Source organism: Austrofundulus limnaeus, unplaced genomic scaffold, assembly GCF_001266775.1.
Source record: "Austrofundulus limnaeus strain Quisiro unplaced genomic scaffold, Austrofundulus_limnaeus-1.0 Scaffold355, whole genome shotgun sequence".
Taxonomy (NCBI): domain Eukaryota; kingdom Metazoa; phylum Chordata; class Actinopteri; order Cyprinodontiformes; family Rivulidae; genus Austrofundulus; species Austrofundulus limnaeus.
In genome coordinates this window covers 539,279-556,677 of record NW_013952757.1, presented here as the reverse complement: position 1 = coordinate 556,677, position 17,399 = coordinate 539,279, and the positions used below count along the sequence as shown (strand labels likewise).

At 40.1% G+C, this 17,399-nt stretch overlaps 1 protein-coding gene across 1 annotated transcript in view; it reads right to left on the bottom strand.

The window, feature by feature from the left end:
- map3k5 (mitogen-activated protein kinase kinase kinase 5) overlaps positions 1-17,393 on the bottom strand; it is a gene marked incomplete in the record, with an annotated part of 89,557 nt that extends 72,164 nt beyond the window's left edge. Inside the window, 1 exon segment of the mRNA XM_014023049.1 lies at positions 16,809-17,393. Within this exon segment, the coding sequence (XP_013878503.1) occupies positions 16,809-17,217 (409 nt within the window).
- Between the last annotated feature and the right edge of the window lie 6 nt (positions 17,394-17,399).

The window sequence follows — 17,399 nt, the reverse complement described above, 5'->3', positions numbered from 1 at the left end:
AAAAGAAAAGAAAAAAGAAAAGAAAAGAAAAGAGAAAAGAAAAGAGAAGAAAAGGAAAAAAGAAAAGAAAAAAGAAAAGAAAAAAGGATTTCACCTCTTGGTCTATATTTTGACATCAGCCATGCATCCATGTAAAGCACATGTGTCAAACTTAAGGCTTGTGTGCCAAATAATGATGACGACGATTTTATTGTCATTGTACAGAGCACAATGAAATTACATTTAAGAACACACATTCAAGAAGACACACACGACAAATGTGGTCCACTATGATATTTTGTCACCCGCAAGAACTCTGAATATGTATTGTCTTAAATAAGTTGCTATTGAACCAGTGGTTCCCAAACTATTTTCTTCAAAGCCCCCCTTTCTTCCTGCCAAGTCAAGCTGAGCACCCCCTCCCTTGATTCCAAACTTTAATTTGAAAAAGGAAACAAGAAACCAGAGTTTAGAATTGTTTTAGCTATTTTATATACAAAAAATAAATAGATATTTTCACAACCTCCGAGCCAACATGGTTGTTGCCCCCCCAGGGGGACTTGCCCTGCACAACATCTCCCACTATGCATGTTGATGATTTTACCCACAAATTGACGGCATCCCACCACTAGGTGGAGCAGCACAATTTTTAAAAGGAACTGACAGCCGGGAAAATTTCCATTTCGATTAATTTTTGCAGAAAACTTTTGCTGCATCCCAGTTGTACTAGGAAGTGGGAATTTCCCAAAAATCATAAATTTAAACTGGACTATCCCTCCCTTGGGAATTGCTTGTTGGAAATTGGGAGAGTTCAGAATTCAAGATGGTGGCTCCTCACCACAACTCAGCAGTAAGTATTTTTGTATTTATTTCACATTTAGTCAGTTGTACACTTAGTACTTTTCAGTGTTTATAAGAGGACATGTAAAAACGCAGAAAAAATATGTACAGCTCAGTTATTGTTTGTTAGCAGTGCTCAGCTGTAGCAATGAGAAGATGAGGAAGTTAAACACAAAAAGTCAAAGTTCAAAACAACCATAATGCTCATGTAGCCTTCCTYAAAGAAGATCTAAAGAGATGTGTTAGTGCTCAGAGGATGTGTACATATTCTTATGCCACTATCTCAGCCAAATAATCCAAAAACCCATCATCTAATAGTGCTGCTAAAAGCCCTTTTTAGTTACAATTCCACTGTTTACATTGTTCATTCGAGGACCAGTTGTCTGAATGTTCACACTGGAAAGATCTGTTTGACTCAAGCGTGAGCGGCAAAGTAGGTAAATAAAGCACTTGTTCTAATCAATTACATAATAAGATGTTGTAACCATGGCGACTCAGAGAGGAAACCGCTGTAAGTGATGTGCATGAAGCCATCAGTGTGTGATTTTTCCCCCCTTATCGCTAATGGAGAGGGAGTGAACGAGGCTCGAGTGCAGTTTTCCCTGGAGCTCAGCCCACACAGAGACAGAACCAGAGACTGAAAGAATCACTGGGCCCAGAAAAAAACATTCAGTGGAAATCTAGCCTGGTAAAAACCAGACSCTTGTCCTTTGCTTCGTACGAGGGTCTGGACTCTCGGCTATGGAGAAGTGATTCTTGCTGGAGGCGTGGCCTCTGCTGAAGTTTAAAATGATTGGATTGGTTGGCTGCGACGTATGCATGCCAGCTCCACTGTGAAGGAGGCTAAGCTAAGAAGCTAACAAAAATCACGTGTGCTGTGAGCCAGTGGTTCCAAAAGTTGGGGTCGGGACCCACAGTGGGGTCTCAAAATATCAAGGTGGGGTCCTGAAAAGATTTTCTGTATTAATTACACAAAAAATTACAACTGTCAATAATTTTTTGCATTTTTTGTTATTAAAATAAAGTTAGTGTACTTAAAATGGACAAAAATAGCGTAATAATTATTGTTACTATGCTCTTGTTTATTTGACGTGAAAACAATGTTCATCAACCAACAACAGCTGGGGTCACAGGTCTCTGCTGCTGTTCTTTTGTMGGTCAAAAGCTGAAAAGTTTGGGAACCACTGCTGTAAACAACRGAGAGGAGAGAAGTACRGAGCTGAACGAGACGACTGTAAATGAGAGCTGCTGCTTTGTCAGATTAATTTAATTTAATTTGAAGTCTTATCAACACAGACTGGCTTCATTCACTTCCTCCACTGCTGTATGCTAAACTAACTAGCAGACACTGAGCAGAACATCAACGTCATTCAAAACTCCTTCTGTTTGCTGCTTGGTCCAGGTAAAATAAACTACAAGCAGACACTGTGCAGAAAATCAATGTTCTGTTCTCTGATTGGCCCGAACAAAATTCTCCTGAATAAATCCTTCTCAATGGGAGAAATCCCAGACGGAGCAGTGAAGGAAACTAGAAGTGAGCGGAGCTGCAGAGGAAGGCAAGGGCCAGGCTAGTGGAAATCAGTTCCCACACTCAAAGCATCTCTGATCTAAAACAGGAAACTTTTAGAGCAGAATGTTCAAAATGTTTGCCAGACTTTCAGGAACAGCAGCAGCAGATGTTTCTACATGTTCTGACAAGTTAAAGACATGAGTGGACCAGATCTGCACACTTCAGAACACAGAATTCAAATAAACACCTGCTGGATCTTCACAATTAACAAAAGCTCCAATTTTAGTCTTTTAAATAACCAACTATGTGTTTAAGATTAAAGCTGCTAAAACTAAAAGCAGGCACAGATAAAATATCCAATTTAAAAAAAGAGGACTTAAGTTTTCTGAAACAAACATCTGACAACAAACAATTTTACCAACTTCTATTAAAAATTTTTCCCCAACTTAAAAGCCAGTTTTTACAGCCATCAGATTTTAGAGTGAACTGGATTAAATATGGCTGCCACAGTCGAATGGGAAACAAAAGTGTCTTTAAGCCAACCAAATTACAAATGGAGAAAGAACATGGTGTTATAGTAGAGTCATCCCTCAGACTGTTAGCAAAATATCTCATGAACCACTGGACAGATTTAAGTGAAACTCTCAGGAAGTCATCAATGTGTATACATCTACCACTGATCAACTTCTGGAGTCAACTGGACTTAAGATGGCCATCACAGCCAATCAAACTTAACAATAGAAAAATGGCTATAACTCAGTTTCATAGAGATTGAGTTAAATTTATTGTGATAGTAGCAGAGTTATCCAAAGCACCAGTGGTGGGCACWAGTTCCCTAAAGCACTATAGTACTAATTGCAGACCTAATTTTTTTGTTTGCACTTTATGGGTTTTGCTAAATTTTTTTGAATGGTGTGCAGATTTATGGTTTAAAATTTAAAAATTCAGTAACACTAACTTAATTATTTCTTAAAGCACTGATCATCAATATCTTTTTCAGCAGAGAGAGAAAGCCATCTCCAGTCAATACAATGCAGAACCATTGTGAGTTAACAGCACCCCTCTCATTAACATTTCATTCTCAGAGGCTAGATTCTGCCGCTGACTGTCCTTCTGGGTCACAATTCTCACATCTTTCCATTTACATGGCTGGAAGCAATTGGAGGTATGTCACTGGGTGACACTCCCAGTCACAGCCCTTCTCCACCTGCGTGCTTGTTGCAGTTGTGCTCGGTGCAGCTTCAGCCAAATTCATTTCCTGGTTCCAACCATGAAGAATTGTGCTCAGCCGTGCAGTTTGTACCTCCTCTCTGATGGTTCTGGGTAGAAGTGAGTACAGCATGCTTACAGTTTTGACGTCAGCAGAATGCTGCCTGTGGATTAGCTATTGGACTGATTGACAGAGGAGAAGTGTCACTTATGCAAACTTCCTCCTGGAGATCTTGGGAAAGGTAGAACTTGCAAAGGTGAAGAAGATGAAGCCGAGAAGATATCCTGGGAGGTTTCAAACAAACTGGCCGCCCACAGTTAWACAAGCGCTTAAAACAGCATCTCAACAAAAAATAAATAAGATAAAAACTGAATGATAAAACCTCAACATCTTTTTTAACTCAACAACAGTGTGGATGGTTCGCCCATAATCATGCACACACAGTGAGGGACACAGGGAGAGACACACACACACCTGAGCAGAKCCGAACAGACCAGAACCAGAGTAGAAGCATGCTCACAGAGAAGAAGCAGTTAATAGAACCATAACATAAGCAGGGAAAAGTTTACATTTATTATTATTATTATTTTGAAGGGAAGACTGTTTCTTGTCTTCTGTGTTTTTGGTTCTAGTCACCAATCCATCCTGTACCCAGAATGCATCGCTTCAGTTCTCCAAAAACAGTTTGAAATTACTAACATATCACATGCTTTCTTACCAAAGCCCTGCCACAAACATGATAAAATGACCAAGATTCAGCAGAACTAGCAATCCTCAACAACTGTTGATCACCATGAACCAATAAGTCTGTTTCAACAAATCACCTCCCCAAACTGCAGCGATACTGTATGTGCAACACTGTAAAGTGATGTGCCTCCAGTCGGCTCATGTCTTTCATGCTTTAGAACTTGCACACCTAAATAATTTAGAAAGCACCTCAGAACTTTCATACTCAAGTTTTGAATTATCGCTGCCCATCACTGCTCAGCACATTCTCTGAGTGCTAGCATATCTCACACAATGCACAATAATTACACAACATTGTACAACGTTTGACCAAAACAGGTAGAATTCCATTCAGCAGAAATCTCTGTCATTAAAAGGCACTACATGCATCCCTTCAAGGCATGCAAGGCCTCAAATCTGATCAAATTTGTGGTGAAAAAGAAAAATTACAAAAAAAGAGAAAAGCACCAAATGACAAAGTCAACCCATGAAAATACATTTTTAAAGACAAACTTTGTTTTTTGTTTGTTTTGTTGTTGCTGAAACTTTCTCAACAAAGACTTAAATACAGCACTGCAAAATTAAACTAAAAAAGGAAACACAATTAATCTCTCAAACAACAAAAAGGAGTGAAAGCAGATCTTTGTGTCTGCAGATCCCAAAGGATAATCTGGGAAACAATACAATGAGTGTTCAGTAGTTTTGATGACCTGCCCAGCTCAGACATTAATGCAATCTGTATTTTTGGATACAACTTTGTTTTTGTCCCCCAGAATAAAACAAGAGGAACAAAAAAAAAAACTAACCACATGATGCAGGAAATGAGCCCAGCCCACCAGCTGCTCTGCTCTCCTGCCAGACTTTTACCCTCCTGATCCACTTCGTACAAACGTCTGTTTGTGGAGATGCAGCAAACAGCAATGCTGGGGCCTGAGGGGGAACATAGCTGAGAACAGAATGTGAGTTTGCTTAGGCACCGAAAGAACACACACAATGGGAAAAAACCTGTGCTGCTGCTRGAGTCACTCTGACATGCCTTCCTTCATGTACTGCTGCCTACTTTTCAGGGAAACAGAATTCAGTAGAAGACAGGAGGAGGTTGGTTCATCAGCTTTACTTCACATGAAAGGATCGAGGAACAATAACTGTTTTTTTTCCTTTCTCAAACGTAGAGGACAGGTTTCACGGAACAGAAACCTGTATCAAAAAACACCTGAACTGTTGATGAACAGATTAGATCAGAACACAGTTCTCTGGTGTTTTCAGATGAGTTCAGAGGACAATAACCATTACTGTGGACTGTTTGACCCACTGTGTTGATGAAAACTACTGAGCATTCCTAGATTTTAAGAAGGGGTGGTTTCCAAGATATCCTGAAATGTTTGAGGTGGTTCTCAATATTTTCACATGAATCACAGAAGCTCACAATCAAGTGAGAGCCTGACTAGAGAGGCTGTCTAACACGTTCTCACTCCTGACTCGTCAACATATTGACACTTGGGCAGGAACCATCRGCGTCCAGTTTTGACGCATGGGGTACGCCCCGCACGTCAGTRCTTGCCGCCCYCGGCTTTTCTGGGTTGCGTCACTTTGGGGTCTTTGGGTCGGGGGTCTGAGGTTAACATGAGGGATCAGGATTAATGGTTAYTTTGAGATACTGGGGTCAGGGATAGGCTGTATATAGCCAATAAAGGTTAAATTTAGGCTCTGGGACAGTTAGTTCTCGCAAATTCTCTACATTTAAAAAAATGGTTAATATGAGGGATCAGGTTTAATGGTTAATTTTAGGGTCTGGGGTCATGGATAGGCTGTATGAGGCTAATAGAAGTTAAATTTAGGGTCTGGGATGGTTAGTTTCGCGCATTTCCTACTCTTGTAAAAAATATGGCAACACCCTCGTCCTCCTCTGCCTCATCTCATAAAAAACTGACACGCACGGGGGTACCCGGTGCGTCCGAATGTGGAGGCAGACGGTTACCTGACCAAGCATCGATATGTTGACGCAGGGGGCATGAGAATGTGTTGGGCTATCATACTACAGCTGGCTCTCATTTCAGAGGCTGCAGCTGATGTGGAGTGGGTTTGTCAGCCGCTTACATCACAACACCGCTACATAGGCTYTCCCAATTCTTTAGGTGCCTAGGCTGCATCCAAGAATCCAATAGTGTTGTAAACAAGACCACCTAACCCCAGACCAAGTCAAGACCAAGACCAAACAGCTCAAATATTTGATCAACAATAAGAGTGGGGCTTATAATCTGGTTTTCCCTTTAACAATCAGTGTTGGTATTACATGCTGCCGTTAGTCCCTGTAGGGTTACTGTAGATTTCTGGAAAACATTTCATATCTACTTTCTCTTTTGCTCAATGGTAAATGGTAAATGGACTGTACTTATATAGCGCCTTTTTATCCATCCAGGACACTCAGAGCGCTTAACACTGCAGACATTCACCCATGCACACACACATTCACACATTGATGATGGCTAACTACATTGTTGCCACAGTTGCCCTGGGGCACACTGACAGAGGTGAGGCTGCCATACACAGGCGCCATTGGACCCTCTGACCACCATCAGTAGGCAAGGCGGGTAAGGTGTCTTGCCCAAGGACACAACGACTGAGTCGACTGGACGGGAATCAAATGAATGAGTTATAAATATGTCTGTGAATAATAAGTGAAGCTAATYTAACACGAATGTCTTTAAAACCTTTTGTTTGTGTTTAAATGTCCACTGATGAACACAATGCTTATCACGTTAGATACTCTATGGCAGTGGTTCCCAAACTATTTTCTTCAAAGCCCCCCTTTCTTCCTGCCAAGTCAAGCTGAGCACCCCCTCCCTTGATTCCAAACTTTAATTTGAAAAAGGAAACAAGAAACCAGAGTTTAGAATTGTTTTAGCTATTTTATATACAAAAAATAAATAGATATTTTCACAACCTCCGAGCCAACATGGTTGTTGCCCCCCCAGGGGGACTTGCCCTGCACAACATCTCCCACTATGCATGTTGATGATTTTACCCACAAATTGACGGCATCCCACCACTAGGTGGAGCAGCACAATTTTTAAAAGGAACTGACAGCCGGGAAAATTTCCATTTCGATTAATTTTTGCAGAAAACTTTTGCTGCATCCCAGTTGTACTAGGAAGTGGGAATTTCCCAAAAATCATAAATTTAAACTGGACTATCCCTCCCTTGGGAATTGCTTGTTGGAAATTGGGAGAGTTCAGAATTCAAGATGGTGGCTCCTCACCACAACTCAGCAGTAAGTATTTTTGTATTTATTTCACATTTAGTCAGTTGTACACTTAGTACTTTTCAGTGTTTATAAGAGGACATGTAAAAACGCAGAAAAAATATGTACAGCTCAGTTATTGTTTGTTAGCAGTGCTCAGCTGTAGCAATGAGAAGATGAGGAAGTTAAACACAAAAAGTCAAAGTTCAAAACAACCATAATGCTCATGTAGCCTTCCTAAAAGAAGATCTAAAGAGATGTGTTAGTGCTCAGAGGATGTGTACATATTCTTATGCCACTATCTCAGCCAAATAATCCAAAAACCCATCATCTAATAGTGCTGCTAAAAGCCCTTTTTAGTTACAATTCCACTGTTTACATTGTTCATTCGAGGACCAGTTGTCTGAATGTTCACACTGGAAAGATCTGTTTGACTCAAGCGTGAGCGGCAAAGTAGGTAAATAAAGCACTTGTTCTAATCAATTACATAATAAGATGTTGTAACCATGGCGACTCAGAGAGGAAACCGCTGTAAGTGATGTGCATGAAGCCATCAGTGTGTGATTTTTCCCCCCTTATCGCTAATGGAGAGGGAGTGAACGAGGCTCGAGTGCAGTTTTCCCTGGAGCTCAGCCCACACAGAGACAGAACCAGAGACTGAAAGAATCACTGGGCCCAGAAAAAAAACATTCAGTGGAAATCTAGCCTGGTAAAAACCAGACSCTTGTCCTTTGCTTCGTACGAGGGTCTGGACTCTCGGCTATGGAGAAGTGATTCTTGCTGGAGGCGTGGCCTCTGCTGAAGTTTAAAATGATTGGATTGGTTGGCTGCGACGTATGCATGCCAGCTCCACTGTGAAGGAGGCTAAGCTAAGAAGCTAACAAAAATCACGTGTGCTGTGAGCCAGTGGTTCCAAAAGTTGGGGTCGGGACCCACAGTGGGGTCTCAAAATATCAAGGTGGGGTCCTGAAAAGATTTTCTGTATTAATTACACAAAAAATTACAACTGTCAATAATTTTTTGCATTTTTTGTTATTAAAATAAAGTTAGTGTACTTAAAATGGACAAAAATAGCGTAATAATTATTGTTACTATGCTCTTGTTTATTTGACGTGAAAACAATGTTCATCAACCAACAACAGCTGGGGTCACAGGTCTCTGCTGCTGTTCTTTTGTMGGTCAAAAGCTGAAAAGTTTGGGAACCACTGCTGTAAACAACRGAGAGGAGAGAAGTACRGAGCTGAACGAGACGACTGTAAATGAGAGCTGCTGCTTTGTCAGATTAATTTAATTTAATTTGAAGTCTTATCAACACAGACTGGCTTCATTCACTTCCTCCACTGCTGTATGCTAAACTAACTAGCAGACACTGAGCAGAACATCAACGTCATTCAAAACTCCTTCTGTTTGCTGCTTGGTCCAGGTAAAATAAACTACAAGCAGACACTGTGCAGAAAATCAATGTTCTGTTCTCTGATTGGCCCGAACAAAATTCTCCTGAATAAATCCTTCTCAATGGGAGAAATCCCAGACGGAGCAGTGAAGGAAACTAGAAGTGAGCGGAGCTGCAGAGGAAGGCAAGGGCCAGGCTAGTGGAAATCAGTTCCCACACTCAAAGCATCTCTGATCTAAAACAGGAAACTTTTAGAGCAGAATGTTCAAAATGTTTGCCAGACTTTCAGGAACAGCAGCAGCAGATGTTTCTACATGTTCTGACAAGTTAAAGACATGAGTGGACCAGATCTGCACACTTCAGAACACAGAATTCAAATAAACACCTGCTGGATCTTCACAATTAACAAAAGCTCCAATTTTAGTCTTTTAAATAACCAACTATGTGTTTAAGATTAAAGCTGCTAAAACTAAAAGCAGGCACAGATAAAATATCCAATTTAAAAAAAGAGGACTTAAGTTTTCTGAAACAAACATCTGACAACAAACAATTTTACCAACTTCTATTAAAAATTTTTCCCCAACTTAAAAGCCAGTTTTTACAGCCATCAGATTTTAGAGTGAACTGGATTAAATATGGCTGCCACAGTCGAATGGGAAACAAAAGTGTCTTTAAGCCAACCAAATTACAAATGGAGAAAGAACATGGTGTTATAGTAGAGTCATCCCTCAGACTGTTAGCAAAATATCTCATGAACCACTGGACAGATTTAAGTGAAACTCTCAGGAAGTCATCAATGTGTATACATCTACCACTGATCAACTTCTGGAGTCAACTGGACTTAAGATGGCCATCACAGCCAATCAAACTTAACAATAGAAAAATGGCTATAACTCAGTTTCATAGAGATTGAGTTAAATTTATTGTGATAGTAGCAGAGTTATCCAAAGCACCAGTGGTGGGCACNCTAATTTTGGATGATAAACATTTGTATCAGGTCAACTAAACATGGGCATCGTAACAATATTTTTATACTACATTTATCCATTTTAAATATAATAACCTCACTCCTTTGTAACAACTAAGGCAAAATGTAATTAAGTCAGAAAATCTTTTCAGGACCCCACCTTGATGTTTCGGGACCCCACTTTGGGTCCCGACCCCAACTTTGGGAAACAGTGCTCCATGGCWTTTTCAATGTTTACATTGGGGTTTTGGATGAAAATAAATTCACCAGCTGCCTCTTTGTGTTTATTTACAGACCTGATAATTACAGAGAAATAAAATGCATTGGTAGCTGTTTTACATTTGCTTCATGGCCTCTGAATTCTTACTGAGTTTACCTTAAAATGATTAAAACAACACATTAAAGGTTTTCTTTAAAGCGAGAAAATGGAAGGGTTTGAGCACTGTTAACACTGTTGCAATAAGTTCTGTACATAAAAAAGGGTTTTTTTTCTAGCTTTTATTCCTCAGCTCAACCACCGGTGCAGCTTGGCATCACTTCACTCAGTGAGCTTTGCAGTGAGGAAAGCAGAATCAGAACACAGGAACAAATCAGACAAAGAGCAGCATTTAGTGTTTGTGATAAAAGCTGCTTTAGAGACAAAAAGAAAATCACCCCTCTGCCTGGTTAAAGCATTATAATCAGACACTGAACATGTTAAATGAAGCATTTATATGGTGTAAAGACAGCTTGGTGTGTGAAAATGAAAAGTGCACTTTGCAGAGGGTGACTGACACATACWAAGTGCAAACTAATCCTACTGATGTCAGAGGTTTTTGTTGCTCAGCTTGGTCCTTATTTAGACACAGAACCTGCTCTGAGTCACTTCTTACACTTTTTTCTAAAGAAACTGATGTTTCCCCTGCTGTTGCTCTCTTCACAGGAAGCCAGATTAGTCCTGAATGAGACCTTTGATGAAGAATGCCATATTTCTTATTTCCTCTGCAGCCCTACAAAAGGACTAGGATTCAAAAACATCTAAACATGAGAAATCTTACCATGTAAAAGCACATTTTATGGTATTTTAGTTTTATTTTGAGAAATTTAGAAATCAGGGCAGCAGATGGATGATGTCCAACACTTGTTTCTTTGCTCAACATGTAAAAAAATGTGTTTGGTAGATTATTTCTTTGTTGTAACAACACTTCTTGGAAATAAATCTTGTACTATTACAAAGCCTGTTAATTTCTATTTTAATTGGTGCCACATTTGTAAGGAACATGATCTTCTGGCAGTCCTGAATTGTGATTTCAGCTGTTAATGTCAGAACACAATCATGTTGGCTAATTTGAAACTTATGACCAGGCTGGTGAGCAGCATGAGGTGCCAGGCTGTTGTGGCTGCATATGGTTCTTCCACATGCTAAAGATGCTCTTGTTTTTTAAATAAATAAATTCCAAAATTGCCACTAGGTCTCATTTCTGTAAACTTCAATCATCCAGTCTACCAAACCAATCAACAGGRYGAATCAGCTGTTTGGCAGAGAATATTTGGCAAATCTTTCATGTGTGCCACATATTCTACTGCTCATTCCACAAATACCTGTTCCTTATAAATGTGTCACCCTTTAAAAAAGGTAATTAAACAAGCTTTTCAGTGGTATAGGATTAATTTCCAAGATAAAGAAATAATGTAGCAAAAACAAAGCTCCTTACTTTTTGTGCTAAGTTTATATTTTTGACTTTTTTTTGACTGCTTTCTTCAGCAGGAGTGGCAAACTCACCCCATAGGTTTTATAGTTATATCAGTGGATGTACCTTTTGGGTTTTCTCATTTGTTTTGTCAAATTTTAATTGATCTTCATTTTCCATTTTTTATAAATTGTGTCTACGTTGCACAACACTAAAACTCACAACACAGTATAAGTTAGTGTGCATTTTTCACTTTTTATTCAAAAGTTGGGATTATGCTGCTTTTGAATTATGAGRCTCTCTCTACAGCTCTAATCTACAGAAACTAATAATGTCAGGAAGTGGTTAATCACTGACATTTTAAATTTCCTTSTAAATAACAGAACAACAGTGACCAAAGAACTAATTGTCAGCTCGTGATTTTGACTCAGTCCTATCCGTCCTCTCGAGGATGATCAGCATGAATGAAATCTTTGTGCGCTTCAGTCTGCAGCCAATCCTTCCCTTTCGAGGGGGGGCAGTTTGTTCCACAGATGCCTACGAGCGGGTCGAGGGCAAATTCTCCCTGACCTTGTCGCTCTCTAACCTCTGAAATGCAGCCAAGCACGCAGAGTAAACTGGAGGGAGGATAAACATGTTTGCAGAGGGCCGGCTGATGGGATTTCAGAGCAGCACAGCTTCTCAGTCAGAGGGCTGAGTGGTCAGACTGCTTGGCCTGCGATTTGAGACACTCGACAAGAAGCTGCCCGCTGATGTCCTGTGGTGTTTACAGAAACTGCAGGAGGATCTCACCCACTGTGGAAGAATCAGATCTCCTCTTTCTGCAGCTAAACTGCTTTCCCAGCAAATCGTGTGTGATGCTCCAGTTTTGGTAGTTTAAAATTTTTTTTAACATTTAACTACTTAAATCTGATAAACCAGACAAATACAAAATGAGCTTTACTGCTAGACTCTAACTTGGAGAAAGGAGTAAAAATGTTTGCAGTTTACTGCACAAAATGAAACTTCACAGAGACAAAGTGTGGAGTTATTGGAACCTGCAATATTTACAGTATTCTGTACATGCCATAAGGGACCAAATGATTATTCACTAAGCTTTTTAGGCTTTACTAAGCTTTTTTCATGTCTGGCTGACATGGTTTCAAGACACAAATTGTGTATTTGTCTTCTCGCACCACTGCTGAACCCCTGCCTTGTGCACAGCCTCCAGGATACGAGTATTGTGTGATTGGTCAGAACCTTGTGGGCGTGTTTGTTTTTGAAAAGCATCTCCAATAATGTTGACCTCATTCCTGCTCCACTGAGGCACTGCAGGCCAAGGCCGTTCAAAAATACAGCCATCTTTACAAAGAACTCGTCATAGATGACTTGATCATTTATGAGCATAAAAGAGACAGCGTGGAGACACAGGCGGCTCTCAGTGACGGTGCTGATCAGGCAGCATTGGGACATGTGGGAGGGTTTACTAGGACTTCTCCCTGCAGTTTTTTAGAATATGTCCATGCATGCAACAAAGAACATCTTACAATCCCATCAGGGGAATTTAATGTCTTACATCTTGTGAAGTATACAGTAACAGGGCCTATTTGGTTCTAAATATTATTATTATTTTTTTTATTATTATACATTTTATTTGTTGGTGTCTTTCTGACACTCAAGGACACCAAACAAACAGCAAATAAGGTCGTGTTCACACCTGCACTGTTTAGTCCGATTTAATTTAACTCTAGTTTGTTTGCCTGGAAAGTCCGGTTTGTTTGTGGAGGTGTGAACACGTAATCGAACTCCGATTCGGACCAAAACAGCGAACTCTGGTCCGCCTGAAAACCAAGGTCTTGTTTCAATTGAAACAAACTCAGGTGCGGTTCGATTGCATGTGTGAACACTAAACAGACCAGAGACCYCRCCAAAAGCAGYAAGTGGACTATACCACAGGACATTCTGAGTAATAACAGTATTAAATGTACTTATATGGTGTAAATACCTCGCTGGACGTCTGTATAAGGTGGACATCATYACTGTGGAGCTGGACGCACTCCTACTGGATTAACATGGAGCTTCTTCAGCAGCCTTGTGTGTAAAAACAACATTCTCCGTGGTTCSYCCTCATCTTCCTCTCATGCTGAGCTCATTGTTGAAGACTATTTGTTTAGCACATTTGCCAAAAACAAAAAATAAACCCTATAACCACTAAAATGTAACATTACRATTGTTTGTTTACATTTTGTGAAGAAGGAAGTTGTGCTCCATGTCTTCTTCTGAGGTTTTCATGTTGATTCCTTCAGTGGCTCTTGGTGCAGCGCCCCCACAGGTGAGGGTGGGAACAGCTTGTTTACAGGGTTTAGTTTGGTTGATAAAGTGCAGTGTGAATTCAAACCGCACCAACAGAAAATGTAAACAAAGTTTACAGTTTTGGTCCCCAATCAAACCGAGTCTCCCAGACTATCAGGTGTGAATACGACCTAAATTAAAGCATCAAAGGAATAAAAAATGCACATATAAAAAAATACTATTTAAAAAATGCTAAAAACAGACTTCAATATGTGTAACTTTCTCTTTTCCCTTTAAATCCCCTTGTTAGGACTACAGAATAAAGGAACTTTTGTCTGACGATCAGTAAAGTGACCCCAGTGCACGGGACACACAGTTTGTAAAAACCCTCCGTCTCTATAGAAACAAAGATGACGTGCATTTGAACACAACAGTATTCTTTTTTTTTTGGGGTGGGGGGGGGATAGACCTCAGCACTCTTTACAGAGCACTGTCGGAACATCTAACTGTGTTCTGAGAAAGATGACAGAACAAAATACAAAGAACCTAAAGAGTTGGTTCAACCAGCAAAACAAGACGTAACGTGCCCAAAGTTGGGAGTCGAGTCAAACACTCTGGTTTTGTTCTTTACTACAAGACAAGCTTTTAACCTTTTTTTTTTCTTAAGTAATGTCAACACCAGTGTAGATTTATTGCACTTTACAAACAACTAAAGCTGAACCAAAGTGCTGGACTTCAAAAATGACAATACAAGAATATTAGTAAGACTAACATGAAAAAAACTAAAAGAGAACAGAAAGAATAAAAACAAAGTGATAAAATGATTACATAAACACTTTACAAGTAAATATAAATGAAGCTCTCAAAGCTTGAGTCATGAATAAAAGCTGATTTTTCAGAACATTAAGTTGTTTTAAGGATGCAGATATAAAATTATAAGTAAGAAGTAAGTAAGAAGCATTATCTAATGGGTACAAAAACAAACTTAAAAAAACAGCTAAAATTACAGAAACAAGCTAAAACATAGAAACTACGATGGTCACTACTAGCGGTAAAATACTAGCTAAAAATTGCAAAGTACTAGTGAAAAACCAGTAGAAAAATATAATCTAAAAAAAGGTAACAAACACAAACTTAAAAAAACAACAAAAAAGCTAATCAGGCCAAATTGTACAAAAAATTGCTAATTYAAAGTAGCAAAATGCTCACCAACAGATTAAAGAAGCAAACGGCTAACTAAAAATTTCATTAGCAAAATATTCTTGAAACATCAAGGAGCATCAGCAGATGAAATTAGATCCAGTGTGCTGACAATTTTGGAAAAAGCTTTGATGGTTTTTGCTTTCAGTTGAGTTATTTTGTGAATAAAGTTAATTATTTTTAAAAAGTACAAAGGTTTTAAAAACCTGAAAAGTCACAGCATCTGTCTCCTGAACAAGCTAAACTTTCTAAGTATATGAGTTGTTAAAAAATGATGCAGGAGTCAGGCTTCAATAAAACAGAAAAAGAGATTATCAAAGAGAAACAGGAAAATAACAGTGRAAACGCTGACTCAGCATTCARATCTTCATATAATGACAAGTGTCTGTTCTTATCTCTGTTGTGTCTGCTGCAGGAATCCTGATAACAAATATTTCAGAAATGTAAGCATGGCTTCTGTGTTTGAAATACAGCTGGGTTTTATTTTTATTTTTTTCTATGAAAAGACCATTTAAAAGATGTGCTTTCTGTAAAGTGTTTGTTTCATGCCTTACAAAGAAACAAAAAGGAATAAGTGTTTTCTGTCAAATACAGAGCAGAAAAATCAGTGCAGAGCAASACAACAGAGGCTCACAGTGGAAAGATGAAGCAGTAAGACAGGTGATAAAGTGAGCTTCAGCTCAGCCCAGTTCTGAGGAACCAGAACCTGCATGATTCAGAAATGGGCTGTGTTGGTTCTGAGGAGCCCAAAGTAACAATAGTTTTAAAAAAACAGATGAGACCTAAAGGTTCTGTCACAGTCATGGTTCGGGCTGTGTATTGGCAAGATTTTGGTGATACGACACATATCACAACACGGGGGTCACGATACAATATATCACAATATACTGTGAWACAGCAGCAATGTATRGCCATGTTTTCCTCCAAAAGATTCAAATMATAAACCTCAGTAAACAGAGCACACCATGCTTTAAATCTGGTTCGTTTTATGCAATCAGAATAAGTGAACAACATTTGTTTTTCACATCCATCCATTATTTTTTTTACCAGCTTCATCCTGTCAGGGGTCCCTGGTGCCCATACCCAGCAGTCAAAGTGTGAGGGGCGGGGCACACCTGGACAGGTCAGAAGTCCATCACAGGGACACAGACAACCAACCAATCAATCACTCTCTCATTCACACCTAAAGGGACACTTTAGTTATTAATAACATTCATGTTTTTGGTCTGTGGSAGGAAACCAGATTTCTTGAAGAAAACCCACACATGCATGGAGAGAACATGCAAACTCTTGGTCCTGGGCAGGAATTTAATTCAGTGACCCTGTTTGTGAGGCAGCAGCTCTGCAGAGCCACGCTGCAGCCCCATCCASCCATTAAGCCTTAATTAAAAACTGATACAGGAAATGAAATATCACAATATTTTAGTGCATTAATATTCTGCTACATCCCTAACCATGACGTCATCACACCTCAGAAAAGAAAGTCCACAATTTTAGAATTAAAATCTTTTCTGGTGCGAAAAGATAAAATCAGTTTAAAGGTTTGATGTCGATCAGCTTCAAACACATCAGGATATGTTTTATCTTTGAAGTTAGATGGTTTTAAGTATTTTAATGGGACAGATTGGGGGCTAGTTTGACATTTTTTAAAGACAGGTGTAGATGACCTACTTTCAAAGGGACAGTGTAGTTGTTTGGAGCATTTTAGATGGTCAGGTTTAATTATGAGGTATTTATGAGGGACGGGTTGTAATTTTTGAGTATTTTAGAAGACAGGTTGTAGTTTTGTTTGTAAACTCACCTGCGTTGTAAAAGCGGTCCAGAACAGTGGTCTCCCCAAAGTCCAGTTTGCCAAAGTTGACAGTGTCCAGTTTGCTGCCCACGCGCTCGCAGGCGTCCTTGAGGCACTGCAGGGCCATGCTCTCTGCGTTGTTCTGCGGGCTCGCCTCGCCGTTCACCACATACGCCACCGTCACCGGCCTGTTTTTACCGGACTTACAGGTGGAGAGCAACCCCCCGCCCTCCAACTGGCCGTCCTCGGGGGTCGGACTGAGCCCCCCGCTGCCAGGAACAAACTGCGGGTCGTGCCAGAAAGTCCCGGCTGCAGGAATCCCAGTGCTGCTGGAATGTTCCCCGCTGGCAGCGGCTGCCTCTCRGCCCGGACCAAAGCTCGGTACCGGGAAGGAGATCCCGTCGTGATCTAGATTCATCTCGTTTCACTGGAAAGGCTTGGTTCCGAACAGCGGCTTGTCCTCCATGGAGAGGCGGCGTTACGCACGGCCGCCGCTCATCGTGGAGCCTCCGCGCACATGATCACGCAACCTTACACCGTTTTCTCTTTGTGTGTGTGTGTGTGTGTGTGTGTGTGTGTGTGTGTGTGTGTGTGTGTGTG